Here is a 14,237-nt window from a genome sequence, read left to right on the forward strand (position 1 = left end):
AGGGGAGGACAATACGCTTAAGATTAACGCAGGGGAAATCCAATCCAAAGCCAATAGAATAGAAGGGCACGGATCGATGACGTGGCATTAAATTTTCAAATCCCGCCTAAACCCCCAAATTTCATTTCGTGCGCAATTGAATTTCAATTTAACCCCTCAACTTAATATCTCCGCCTTTCGGGATTTCTCTATAGTCCCTCCTCAACCTCAACAAAGACCTCACCATCATTCTCACTTCTCTCTGTCCTTCTCTCTCTCTACGCGTTGAAAAAAAACTTTTCTCCCGAACCCTAACCCTAACCCTAGTTCACCAAACCCCCCCGGTGAGTCCACCTTTTCCGATCGATTTTCGACGAGTTTTCGCGTGCTTCGTTCGATTTCCGCAGCGGTTCTAACTGATCCGATCTTAATTTTGCAGGATTCGCCATGAAAGGAGCAAAGTCGAGGTCTGAGCCGAAGAAAGCTGAATCCAAGTGAGTTTTCCTTTTTCTCTCTAATTTTAAGCCCTAATATGCGATAAAAACTCTTCGATCATGTTTTCTCAGATCTTAGATCTAAAAATTGACCAAAATTGCTCTCTGTTTTTTTATATATGTTATTTGTGTTGTTAATTTTGGTGTGGATTTGTGTGTGTTGTTGTAGGCTTTCGGTGAAGAAAGGCGGTGCTTCAACCAAAGCACCAGCAGGAAGGAAGGGAAAGGCCGCGAAGGACCCTAACAAGCCTAAGAGGCCTGCTAGTGCTTTCTTCGTTTTCATGTAACTATTTTTCTTACCCTTCGCTTTCGCTTTCATTTTCCGGAAACTAGTTTTCTCGAGGTAAAAGAAAAGAGAAAAAAAAAGGTCTACATAGAAATTTATTTGTTTTTTAATTCTCGTAAAAAGTCAAAATCACATGTAGAACTCTTCATAAACAAAACTAACTTTGACCTTTTGCAAAATAGCTTAAGCAGTTTGCTACAAAGCTATAATTCCTAATTTTTTTTTAATTAATTTTTATTTTTATTTTCATGATTACAGGGAAGAATTCAGGAAACAGTTCAACAAGGACCACCCTGAAAACAAATCAGTTTCTGCTGTAAGCTCGATTATATTCATCTGCCTTTTTCGCTGGTGGTAGTTTAGTAAATTCTGTGGTTTTCATCAGCTTGAAATATGTTCTTTTTCTTAAAATAATCAGGTTGGTAAAGCTGCTGGTGCAAAATGGAAGTCCATGTCCGAAGCCGTAAGTACTTCAAGATGTGAAATTTGTTAATTAGTTTTAGCCTATAAATGTTGTATACTCAAGAAATATAAATAATTTCAGGAAAAAGCGCCTTATGTTGCAAAGGCAGAGAAAAGGAAGGTTGATTATGAGAAAAACATGAAAGCCTATAACAAGAAGCAGGTAATTGCTTTAAAAAGTTTATTTTATTTTCGTTATTCTTTTGTGAGTTTGTGTACTGTATGAGTGATTTGTTTGGTTGTTTGTCTGTTTGAACAGGCTGAAGGTGCGAATGCAGCTGAGGATGAAGTAGAGTCCGAGAAGTCAATGTCCGAGGTCAATGATGATGATGAAGGGGATGAAGATGGCAGTGAAGAGGTTTGATTGAATTCTTTAGTCTTGATTGTTGTAATAATTTTTTGGTTTTTGGATTTTTTTTGTTGATTATTCTTTGAAATTGTTGTTTGCAGGAGGATGATGACGAGTAGAGAATGGCTTGAATGATAGGATAGTCATTTAGGCTGTCGGAATGTTTGATCATCCCATACTAATGGTTTGATCATTTTATGTCTAAACTTTTGTTCCCCTTTCCAAGAAAATATATCCCTGCTCCCTTGTCATTTGTTTTGCCCTTTCAGGAAATGGATAGTTATAGATGGGAAGTTGACCTCTATTTGTACTTTTCAAATGAATTCTAATGATTTAGTGAAGGGGTATTGTCTATTGTAGAGCTTCAGCACCCTGTCCCCTTGATTTAGCATTTTATGTTAATGCGTTTTATTTCTTTTTATTTTATTAAGGTTTTGTTTCCCTCTGGCTACCATGATCATGTAATCATTTAGACATTTTCTTTTGGTATATTTTCTTGTTTGTTTATGTTTTATGGTTTTTAAGAAATGCTTTTATTGTTGGGTGAAAATGTAACATCCAGTGGTTTGCATGAGTTGTCAGCAATGACTTGGATCTGGTTGTTACTGTGCTAGTTTTTCTGAATAAATGGATATCATGAGAGGAATGCTTACAGTTTAGGCTTGATGTTTAAGATGCTGCTTGATTGACTTTGTGTTGATAGGTTCCTTGTGACCCTGATAAGTTCACAAGGATCCATAGAGTTGACTCTGATTCAGTTTAAATCTTGGTTTAATGCATTTGTTTTACTAGTCCTTGCAGTTGGGTTTGATAATTTGTACTTGCTCGTATTCTGTTTTTAATTTCTTGGCAGTGTGATTTGAAATCAATGTGTTGGATGTATTTCATGTGTGTTCCGATACTGGTAATGGCCTGTTATTCTGATTATGGTTGGGTTTTCTTTGTTAGGAGAATTTTTATTCTTACTTTAGTTCTCTTGTTTCTTTCAACTGTCTAGGAGGTGATTTATACCTTCCAATTTTGGGTAAAAGTTGTACAGATAACTCAACATGGCTTGTTATCGTAAATGATAGACTGATTTGTTGTCAAGAAGTTGGTTTTAACTGTTATCATAGCATTGTAAGGTGATGTGGGCATGTACCACTCTGGTGTAGTTTGATGGCAGGGCATTTATTTTTGATGTTTTGCAGATATGGTGGTGAGTTTACACCATTGAGTTTTGTTTTCTTCACAACCATATCACTAACCTTGATCTGTAAAGTTACTGTCACATTGCAACTATAGAATTTGTTTGTGAAGAATCAATTGTGGACAGATGTTTATAAAAGTCAAGTGAAAATAGCTTTTTTGGTTTAAAGTGGCATTGACTTTCCAAAAAATTAAATGGTTTTCCGCTACCCACTTATAGATTTTGAGTGGGGTTCTGTTTTAACTTGTTCCCATTTTTTGCATTGTTAATATTTTCTGTACAGTTGCATTTCTGGATTTGATACCTAGAATTGCAAGAAAATCTAATTTAATTAGCATACTACGTCCTCTGTTGCTGCAATCCCCCCATTGACACTGGATTTTATTGGTTGTTAGTTTTATGTTGGCATAAATCTGGTTTACCTTGGTATTTGTGCTCATTGCGTTTTGTTTGAAATTGTTTGTCCTAGCCTTTGAGTCAGTGGTTTATTATTTCTCTCGTCAATTTGGATCTGATTTTCTGTAATTGTTTTTTTATGTTTATTTTTCAAGGTATTGCTTGCGTTTCAATATTTAATTCTTTTGCTTTTTTGCTCAAATGTGTCATTTGGCATTTGCATTTGGAAATAGGAATTAGGCGCATTATTAAGGTGCTGCTTAATTCATATTAGGTAGAAGTATGGCTTGCTTTATGTTGTTTGTTTGAAATTTTATTGTAGTTTTGAAATATTTAGAGTGATACCTTTGTGTTGGAAGGATTTAGTTTTGATCATGCTTGGTTTGGAGGGGGATATTAGGTGTTCATTCAGGTTTTTGAGTTTGGTACAAGCTTTTGAGTTGAATACTGAATTCAAAGAATTTCTGATAGAGTTGATCATGACTCATGTCATATGGCCTTAGTCGGCTTTGAGATTGATCAGTGGATGCCATTTTGGTCAATACCGTTTGAATGTTTAATGAGGTTCATAATTGTTTGCAGGGTTTTGCTTTTATCTTCCTGCTAAGATTAGTTCAAGACTGGTAATATCGTAGCCATGGGAGTGGAGTCTGATATACCATTGGTTCTGGTGTGTTGATCTTTCATATATACGCACCCAAACATGTGGGTTTATTGCCTTTATGGTGTTTGTTATGATTCTGTATTTGGATTGTGTGATGATTCTGGTCACACTGGTCATTAGTGCCTACTTGTTGAGGTGGTTTTATCAACTCTACGAACTATTCTTACCTCACAAAGAATTGCTTGGCTGCACGTACATACATGAGTCTATCTTTCTCTGACTAGGGGACTTTTTAGATATCGTTTAATTCGCTGAAAATTGAAAATAATTAAAAAAAATAAGAAAGTTACTGTTTATGTGTGAGTTAAACTCTTTTAAGTTTAAATGCATTGTTCATGTTTCATGATTAGTGCAAGAGGTCATGGAAAAAAAAAAAAAAAAAAGCGAGAGAAATTAATTTTATCCACACGTATACTAATTTGTACATTGGGCTATGTAATTGGGTGGCTACCTTGAATTCCAATCTTATAACGTGCAATGGGCTATGAAAATGAACGACAAAAATGGTAATTTAATGTGCAAGGGCATAGGCATGTCACTGGTGGTTTGTGTTGTAAGCGCTTCTACGATATCTCTTGGAGATCTGTTGACATTTGTTAAACTTTTCCTTTTCGTCTCTGTTGCTACTTACTAGGGCCAAGGTTTTCTTGTAATTGATGTGTTTTTTTTTTTTTTTTTTATTTGAACCATGTAATTGATGTGTTTCAGTAAAGCCTTTAGTTATTAGCCTAATGTTGTCCTATGTTTATTTTTTAATGCGAATTATTCACATTGCGTGGATTAGCTGTTATAAAGCAGACCATTTTAAGGATAACTTGTTGACTTCTGCAATTTTTTTACGAGTTGACTGCTCGAATTTGGGTGTTTGGTTTTTACTGACGCCACAATGGTTCATATCATTTGTTCCTATTTTTTTTATGGGATTTTGCTTTTGCCAAAGATTATATTCAGATTACAATTTATAAATTTCAATACTTTGTGATTCAAAGTCAAAGATGTTGCATTGCGTGGTGTGAACGCTTATGAATTGTCATCATTTAAAGATAATTTACGTTGTTGTCAATTTTAAACATTTGTAGTTAATGTTGCACCATAGATTGTAGAACTCCATGTACTATTCCAAAAGAAAGTTAACGAAGAATTATTATATGATTCAGGTCTATTTATTTTAGGTTAAAATCAGAACTTATTAATTTCCACCGCTAGTTTCATATATATATATAGAGAGAGGTAAAATTGTACAATAAAAACCAATGGGAATAAGAATCAATAAAAAACTAAGCTCGTCTAAACACACTTTGAGAACATTGTTGATGAAACGAATCAGACAAAAACTAATCAGACAAAAACTATGTAAAACCACGGGAACACATTAATTTCCAGAGCCATGGTCGCCTTTAAGTGAAATGACGCGAAGCCCTTGGTAAACCCGGTCAGTTAGCATGACCACCAGCTTTTCTTATGTACTCTCTGAACCCTATGACCTCTGTTTCTTCGTCCACAGGATAGCTAGAATTATTGTTTTGCTGATTCATTGTTAGCCCTTCATCTTGATAGCTTGATCTGTGGGAAGTTAATTGCGGAATCCTGAGAGGCTTCACCTGGTTTGATTTCTTCAACGTTTCCGCCCTGCTTTTGTCAAGCTCCTCTATCATGTTCTTGATCTTCTCTATCTTATTGCGAAGGTCTCGGTCAGCCTTCAAATTCTTGGGTACGAAAAAGTACCTCCAAGCGAAGCCCATTCCCCTTGCATACATTCTCTGCAGGACAAATGCTTCAATGGCATCCTCCACTTTATAAACAACAGTAAGAATATCATCCACACACTCCTTAACACATTTGTCAAGTTCTTTTTCATCTTCAGCATCTATTAGGAAGTTCTGCATTTGTCTGACACTTATTCTGACTAGCTCTACCTCATTTATAGCCTTGTTGAAGATGATTGATTCTTGAATGAGCAGGTCTGTGAGTTTCCGTATCACTATGGAAACAACTGCTTCCACATCCATTGATTTTTCTCTTCTTTCTCTTCCTTTTTCTCCTTATCCCAGCCAAACCATATATTGTGCTTCCAGGAACCGCTTCATTGTTTGCACACTGGTTTGCTGAGGGGATGCGGGTCAGTGAAATTGATTAAATGCAATGAAGTAACACCATGGTAGCACCAGCTGTGTTCTAATTTTGTTTCATCCCTATGACCATGTTTAGATCGCTGGAGGAAAAGAACAATGAAATGCTTGATTGACTTAAGACTATCGAGATTGGTAGAATGCAATTAATGCAGTATAGCTGGTTTTTTCTGTTGCACCACCTCAACCAAGGGATCATCAATTCACAGAGAAAATTAGGTGCCGCTTTATGTATGGCAATATTTCTAGCTGCATTTCCATTTTCTTTTATGCTTTTTCGGCGTGTTTATTTTGGTTATGGATCTCTAGCTGCAATTAATCTTGGCAACAAAGGAAGCCCATTAATATGGTTCAATAGTGTAACTTCTCAAAAAAAAAAAAAAATGGTTCAATAGTGTATGAGTACAGGTGGGCCCTTGGCTTGGGGCAAGGCCGACCAATGCCTTGACCTTCATAGTTTCCTTTCTTTTATTTTTTTTCTCCCACCTCCTTTCTTCCCCAAGATTTCACTCTCAAGGTCTGAAAATTTTCATGTATTCACATTTCGGCCTGGTACGCTGGATCATGCTGGTACTCGCTAGAATTTAGGACGGAACGGAACAAGGGACACTGGATTATCCACCGGAACATAACATAATTCAAAACCTTGCATGAAAGTGGTATAATTTTTTTTCTTTTCTAAAATAGTGTATTAACAAATGTCATAAAGGCACATATTAACATGACCCTTGTTATAATGACCGACAACCATGCTATAATTGCCAACTAGATTCTTAATAGCTAACTTGCAACATTTTTTTTCTTTAAAATTTTTTTTAATGATAATTTGGAAACTTTATTAATCAAGTAGAAGAGTCAACAACAATGCAATTAGCCTTACAAGCATCCAAGATGACTTTTGGGGCTTCTTGCTTGTTACAACATAAATGGGTTTTTTTTTTTTTTTTTTTTTTTTTTTTTTTTTTTTTGAGGAGACAACATACTTAAATGGCTTTTAAACCTAATAGCAAGTTTGCAGAAATGTGGGGTGCAAAATACTATATATATATATATATATATATTTTTTTTTTTTTTGAGATAGGTAGTTAGTTTTTTTTTTTTTTTTTTTTAAGTGGGATTAGAATTGAACCTTTCAACTTGACCTTGAATACTTAATTAGCATATGAATATGAATGTAGTGGTGGGATAATGCTTTTTTTTTTTTTTTTTTTTTTTTTTCTTCTCTTTTGGGTGAGTATAAACTAAAAATAAATAAATGGTATCTCTACTCAAACTCTTTGTATTACATGTATTTTCTACTATTACTTACATTTAGGTTCAATAATGTGTAAAGTCATGGTAGTAAAAAGTGATAGTCCTATCATGATTGACAAGTTATAATTAGTTTTGAGATGTATTATTGTGTGTGTCTATATACATACACACACTAAAAGATAAATGTTATGTCCACAATATTTTTGCAATACTTTCACAATAAATTCTACGTGGCAAGTTGTTATTGACATTATTGGTGGGAAAAGGAGTAATTTCAACTGTGGGTTCAAATTAAAGCTAATACTGACTTACTACTATGATTTGTTGTGAAAATATTGTAGATGTAGCATTTCTTATATTAAAAAGGATGGAAAGAAAATAAAAACATGACCGCTAATATGGATCAACAAAAGTGCAAGGCCAACGCTATAGTATAGGCAAATGAGGTGGTTGCCTAAAGCCCCCAAGTAGAAAAAGGCCCCAAAATTTTAACTAATAGAGTTATTTCTTTCATTATAATAGTATTTATTAAGCCCAAATATTAGCTAATAAATAAAATAATATATTTTTATCAAATGGAAAACAAGAAAAAGAGAGAGAAAGAGAAATATTATGTCCACAACATTTTTTACGATAAATCCTAAGTGGCAGGTTATTACTGATTGTTATTGGTGGGAAAAAAAAAAAAAAAGCAATTTTAGTGGTGGATTTCAATTAGAACCAGTACCAACTTAACACCTAAGATTTGTTGTGAAAATATTATGAATGTAGCACTTAAAAAAAGAAAAAGCAATACACAAAAAATTTCACAATAGTTGAGTTGACAAACTTTTATTAGTTTTCATCTAGGTCCGTCACTAACATCATATTTTTACTTACTACTATCAATCTACTATATCAACAAGTGTGGAAAGTTTTGTCAAATTTTTTGTGTCTATAGACTTTCATAAAAAAAAAATTCTATGTGGTTAATTAGTATTTTTGCATCTAAAACAACATAATAGAGGTTAAGTAACATTTAATTTTTAAAAAAAATTCACATTTAAATATATAAAAGGGCTCAATTTAGTTTTCGCCTAAGGCCTCCAAATGCATCAAGCCACCCATGCAGAAGTGTAGTAACAATAAATGCTACGTTTCAGTTTTTAGATATTATATAGATGTGATTAAACCACCCAAGAGCGTAACTTAGTGGTAGGAAATCTTTGTGACCTTTTACATTGCGAGTCCAGGAGTTGTGGTTTCAAGTAGTGGCAAGCCCTACTATTGCTTGGGCAATCTCACGCTATGCATGACAAGGTTTAAGTGGGTAGGTACAATAATCACACTCTTAAGCTCCCTTTTCTTTCATAGAAAAATACATATAATTAGATAATTGATTGAATAACAAAGAAAACATAATGCAGTTTTAGGTTAGCTTAAATTTATTGATTTTTTATTTTTTATTTTTTTATAATAAAAGTATAGTTTTGACTTTTATAATTTTGCTGGAAGAATAGTTATAAATTAAAAACAAATGGGTCTTTTTTTTATAAGCAAAACAAACAAATGAGTCTTTATTTACATAAGTTGTCTTAAAAAATAAGTCAACTTTTAAATTTAAACAACCTCACGTGTTTTGGAAAAAAAAAAGGAATATAACAAAGAAAACTTTGAGAACTTAAAAATGTGACTAGTACCATATGAGACATCGTGAACGTTAATGAGAACAAATCAAATTGGTAGGAGGTTGGGTCAAATTAAATTTCTGGTCAGTAGTGGGTAGCAACCAGGCTGCAAGTCTTTCTTTTAGGTTCCATGTCTTAGGTGTGTAGTAAATTAGGTTTTTCATATTGACTTTATTAAATTTAATGTGATTAGGTGTTTGAATGTTATTGAGGGAACTCATATACGGACTGTAATGGAATTTTCCTTTTTATTTTTAGAGTCACGTTAATGAGTGTCTTTAGGGTGATTGTTAATAAACTATATTAAGAAAGTTTTAACATTATTTTCATGACAACAAAAATAAATTGTTTTATCATTTTTCATAAAATATTTTTGAAAATAGTCTCTAAACTATTGCCCTTAAAACATTTGTTAACATTTTTTTTAATTCTTCATTCTTTTATTTCCCTTTGCCGTCAGCCACTCAGCGTTTCAAACGTTTCACACTTCAAAGTTAGCACTATAGGGCCTATTTCTTACTCCACGCCAGCATTCTATCACTAAGAAATGTAGTTCAGAGATCTCAGAAGCTGAACTAAGAATGCTTCTTACAAGTAAGTCACCAACAATATAAAGAACCTTAAACCGCAAAAATTCATTCATAACTTCCTGTTAATATAAAGGAACTTCTGTTTCTTGACACTGTAGCAGTTATGTCTAATTTAAGTGTTAAAGGTTTGTTCTTTTGCTTTCAGTATTGAGCGCTTGGCTTTTTGTGGAGAAGAGGAGGCTCGTCGAGGTGTTCCCAGAAAAGGAAAGGAAACCATGGGACCTTTGGGAGCTACGAATATTGGTCCTGATCAGCCTCACCTTGCAAATATCTCAAATCGTTCTAGGCAGTCGAAGAAAGTATAATCCAAGCACTTTGCTCAGATTGTCTCTCTGGTCTGCATATCTAACTGCAGACTGGGTGGCAACTGTTGCACTAGGTGTCCTCTCCAATAACCAAAGACCTTCCTGCACTTGTGATATTGATAGCATTAGCAATACTACTAATCCTATCAATGATGAGCTCAGTGCATTTTGGGCACCATTTCTGCTGTTGCACCTTGGCGGACCAGACACAATTACTGCTTATGCTTTAGCAGACAATGAGTTGTGGATAAGGCATTTGCTTGGACTTGCTGTCCAAATGATCGTGGCAATTTATATCACTGTCACGGCCTGGAGTCGAACTTGGCTCTCATTCCTGACCATTCCCATGCTTTTTGCTGGGGGAATAAAGTACATCGAAAGGACATTATCCCTGAGGTCTGCAAATCGTGAGCAGTTTCTTGATTCATTGCTCAATCCTCCTGATCCTGGCCCCAATTATGCCAAATTCATGGAGGAATTCTGTTTGAAAAAAGCCGAGGGGTTTAGTGTGTTGGCTATTGAAGTGATTGATGCTGCTGACCAGCCCGATGCTGCTGGCAGTGGCAATAACAATGGGAACACTAGTAAACGGATATTGCCTGATGCGTACGGCTTCTTCAACACTTTTAGGCGGCTCTTTGTAGATCTTATTCTTAGCTTCCATGACCGAGATAAAAGCCGGTACTACTTCCAGAACCAGAATCTCATTTCGAAAACTGCTTTTGAGGTAGTTGAAATCGAACTTGGATTTGCATATGAGGTTTTTTATACCAAGGCACCTATAATGTACACTATTTGGGGATGCATTTTCCGCTTCATCACTTCGACTTGCACTATTATAGTGTTTGTGCTCTTCCTAATTATTGAGAAGCACAATCACCCGTGGGATGATCTCATCATTACTTACATATTACTTGTGGGAGCTATTATTCTAGAATTCTATGCTGTCATTTTGCTACTTTCCTCCGATTGGACACAGCTATGGTTGAGTGAGGATGGGTCTCAGTTTTCTCAAATAAAAAGTTTTTTTCAACATATAATTACTTCTCAATCAATCTCTTGTTTTGAACTTATTGTTTCTCCTTTAGTCTCTTGTTTTGAACCAAAGGTTTCTTCTTTATTGTCTTGTTTTCAATCTAAGGTTTCTCCTTTAATGTCTTGTTTTCAACGAATAATTATTTCTCGATCAATCTCTTGTTTTGAACCTATTGTTTCTCCTTTATTCTCTTGTTATCAATCTAAGGTTTCTCCTTTAATGACTTGTTTTCAATCTAAGGTTTCTCAATTGATTTCTTGCGTTCAATACGTTGTTTCTGAAGTAGTGTATTTTCTTCTACCTTCTAACAAGAAGAGGTGGTCAAATTCCATGCCTCAGTACAATTTGCTAAGCTTTTCCCTTAAAGATAAGCGCATGCCTTGTTTGGATGATAAACCTGAACTTTTTCAAAAGATTGTGAGACATTCACCTATTTTCTATATTTGGGAAAAGCTGGTATAAATCCCGTAGCAAAATCTCTACCGAATTGAAAGATTTTATCTTCCAGCATTTTCTGAAGAAGTCAAAGGACGCCAAAAGCGCAAAGACAGCAAAGGACACCTCATCTTTATGTAGTGCTAGAGGCAATCTTGTTTTTGAAGAATATGAACGTTCTTCCTCATTCAATTGGACCACCGAGGTAGAGTTCGACCATAGCATTCTTATCTGGCACATTGCTACAGATATCTGCTATCACTCAAATGGTGGTAAAAAATTGGCTGCCAAAAATTTAAGGTGTAAAGGGAGCAAGAACCTGTCAGACTACATGTTGTATCTATTAGTCATGTGTCCTTTCCTGTTGCCAATTGGGATTGGGATGATCAGGTTTCAAGACACTTGTGAGAAGGCCAAGCATTTTTTTCCAGGAAAAAGGTCTATAAAAAAATAAAGTGGAATTTTGCAAAATGTTGCTTAAAGTGAATACTGATGTTGAACCGATTAAGGTAAAAGGAGACAGGAGAAAATCTGTGCACTTTAATGCAAATAAACTTGCAAAACAATTGCAGGAAATGGGTGAAGAGAAAAATTGGGAGCTTGTTTGGGAGTTTGTGACGTGTGGATTGAGATCCTAGGTTACGCTGCTAGTCACTGCAGGGGATATTATCATGCTCAACAGCTCAAGGAAGGCGGGGAGCTCCTCACTCATGTATGGCTTCTTATGGCACATCTTGGCATTTCAGAACAATTTCAAATCAACCGAGGCCATGCAAGAGCCAAGTTGGCTGTGTATTGAGTGATTTTTTTTTTTTTTTGGATACTAAAATTATTGTGACTTAACTATGAAATAACAATAAGTTTAGAGAGGCACAATTTTTTTGACAATTACGAATTGAAAAAATTTAATTGGTAGTAAAATAATTATATCAGTAGATTTAAATAAGAATCAACAAAAACTTGTTAACTCAACTATTATAAAAATTATTGTATCTGTAACATTACTCATAAGTATTTCTACGAAGGCAAAGTGAGCAGCAAAAAAAAAAAAAAGAAATACTCCCAATACTAAAACCAACAATATGCTACTGAATTGCACGCTAGAATTATAGGAATATATATATACCAATTAACCTAGGACTAATGGTGCAATAATACAATGATACTAGAGTATAGGGATAGCAAATTAGTATAGAAATACTAGTAAGGTCATCTTCGGGAATGAACACGTTATCAACGTGCAAAATGCAGGAGGATGGTGCCAAGACGAGAGAAACATGGCTGAGTCATATGAGTTGATAGTGTAACCAAGACGAGAGACCATGGTGCTGAATTTGGCAAACCAAGTTCAACAATGAACCTGCATATTTAGACGCCCTTTGTTAATTATATAGCACGTTTAATGATTAAGTTTTGGTTATAACCAATTATGTGATCACAGTTTCGATACGTTAATCACCATAGTACATGCCAAATCTGAAAAGTAAAGCGATATACAATAGGAACACATAGGTTTGGTGACAAAGTAAACAACCAATGGAGAAGGACTCCAAAGGGGAATTCATTACAGGAAGAGAGAGTTACAATTATAGTTCAAAACCCTTTCACCTTTGACACTATCCAGTTGTACAACTTACTACTGCGACCCACATCAGATTCAAAAATTTTGAACTTGTTGTACGTGAATCCCTTTGTAATGCCTCATATGTGTTCACGACTAAACCTTTATGAGTTATGACTAACTACAAGGACCATCCTTGAAGGTTTGAATATCACTAGACGCCTTAGGTTGGTTGGTTCCGTGGATTAAATTAACACTTGATTACCAAAAGGCAGCGACACTCTCGTAGAGAGTCCCTTTCGCTTTCTAAACTCACAAGTCCATCAAACTTTAGATTCTCTCTCTATAGGGTGCATGATGATGACCTTTCCAAAGCTCTATGAAGTCTCTTAATAACGTGCCTTTTATATGTTGTGCAGTTAGGGTACGAAAACCTAGGCAGCCCACTTTAATTAAAACATCTAAGAGTCTGTTCTTCATGATTTTCAATCAATCAAGCTTCATTCAAATATCAATCGAAAAATCCTCTTTCAATCGATCGAGTAATGATTCTAAATCAATTGAATATTAGGTTTGATTGATTGAAAGGTAGTCGAACTCTTGAATAATTAAAGGGTTTCTTTGAGTTGCATCTTGACACATTGATCTTAGACAATGTGTAACTATTACAGACTCGATACATATTACAAATATCATAAAATTTGACAATCTAGAACCTAATAGGCAAGCCCACTTAAGTTCATATAGAGCCCGAAAGAGACAACCGACCTTATTTGAAGGATGAGGTTGTTTAGGAGTTTGCATATAAACTTCTTGCTCAAATCGTCTTTGAGGAAGACTTTTTTTTACATCCATTTGAAAGAGAGACAAGTTCTGAGAAGTAATGACAACAAGAAGTGAATGCAAGCAAGAGAAACTAGCAACAGGCCCTAAAGTATCATCATTATCGATATCGTATCCTTGGGTTTTACCATAGTTGTCAAAATGCTAGTTGCATTATGAATTGATTTTTAATTATTATTTTCGAATAGTATCTCTTAAGATACACAAATACTTTATAAAATTTATAAAAAAATTATAGATATACATATATGAAAGGTAGATTTATTATAAATTTAGAAATATTCAAGTAATGACTACTTTTAATCATTACTTATGTAATAATATTTAACAAAGCTAAACAAATAAATCAAATTAAAACATATTTATAACATCCACTTTCAAATTGGTCAAACTCAAAAGTGATAAAACATAATAATTTCTTATTAGTCTTATTAATCATCTTGCCTAACACTTTGATGTCCACAATCCAAGCTAGTCAAGCTAAAAGTTTTGTAACTTAACTAGCATCTTTCGGTGTTTATCACAAAGACTTTCAAGATTCAAATCCTCCTCTTCCATTGTAACTATCGATTAAAAAAAAATGATAGTCAGTATTATC

At 34.6% G+C, this 14,237-nt stretch overlaps 2 protein-coding genes across 2 annotated transcripts; both read left to right on the forward strand.

Annotated features, from left to right (window-relative positions):
- Positions 1-131: 131 nt before the first annotated feature.
- Positions 132-1,937, forward strand: LOC126712586 (HMG1/2-like protein). The gene is made up of 8 exons (XM_050411968.1): positions 132-323; positions 419-473; positions 643-756; positions 1,018-1,075; positions 1,178-1,222; positions 1,304-1,384; positions 1,481-1,579; positions 1,672-1,937. The coding sequence occupies exons 2-8, from the start codon at positions 427-429 to the stop codon at positions 1,687-1,689; spliced, it is 462 nt and encodes a 153-aa protein (XP_050267925.1). The 5' UTR covers positions 132-323; positions 419-426; the 3' UTR covers positions 1,690-1,937.
- A 7,513-nt stretch (positions 1,938-9,450) lies between these two features.
- Positions 9,451-11,853, forward strand: LOC126695432 (uncharacterized). The gene is made up of 4 exons (XM_050392189.1): positions 9,451-9,463; positions 9,605-10,763; positions 11,254-11,625; positions 11,808-11,853. The coding sequence occupies exons 1-4, from the start codon at positions 9,451-9,453 to the stop codon at positions 11,851-11,853; spliced, it is 1,590 nt and encodes a 529-aa protein (XP_050248146.1).
- The last annotated feature ends 2,384 nt before the right edge of the window (positions 11,854-14,237 follow it).

The sequence above is a fragment of the Quercus robur genome, chromosome 2 (assembly GCF_932294415.1).
Source record: "Quercus robur chromosome 2, dhQueRobu3.1, whole genome shotgun sequence".
Classification (NCBI taxonomy): Eukaryota; Viridiplantae; Streptophyta; class Magnoliopsida; order Fagales; family Fagaceae; genus Quercus; species Quercus robur.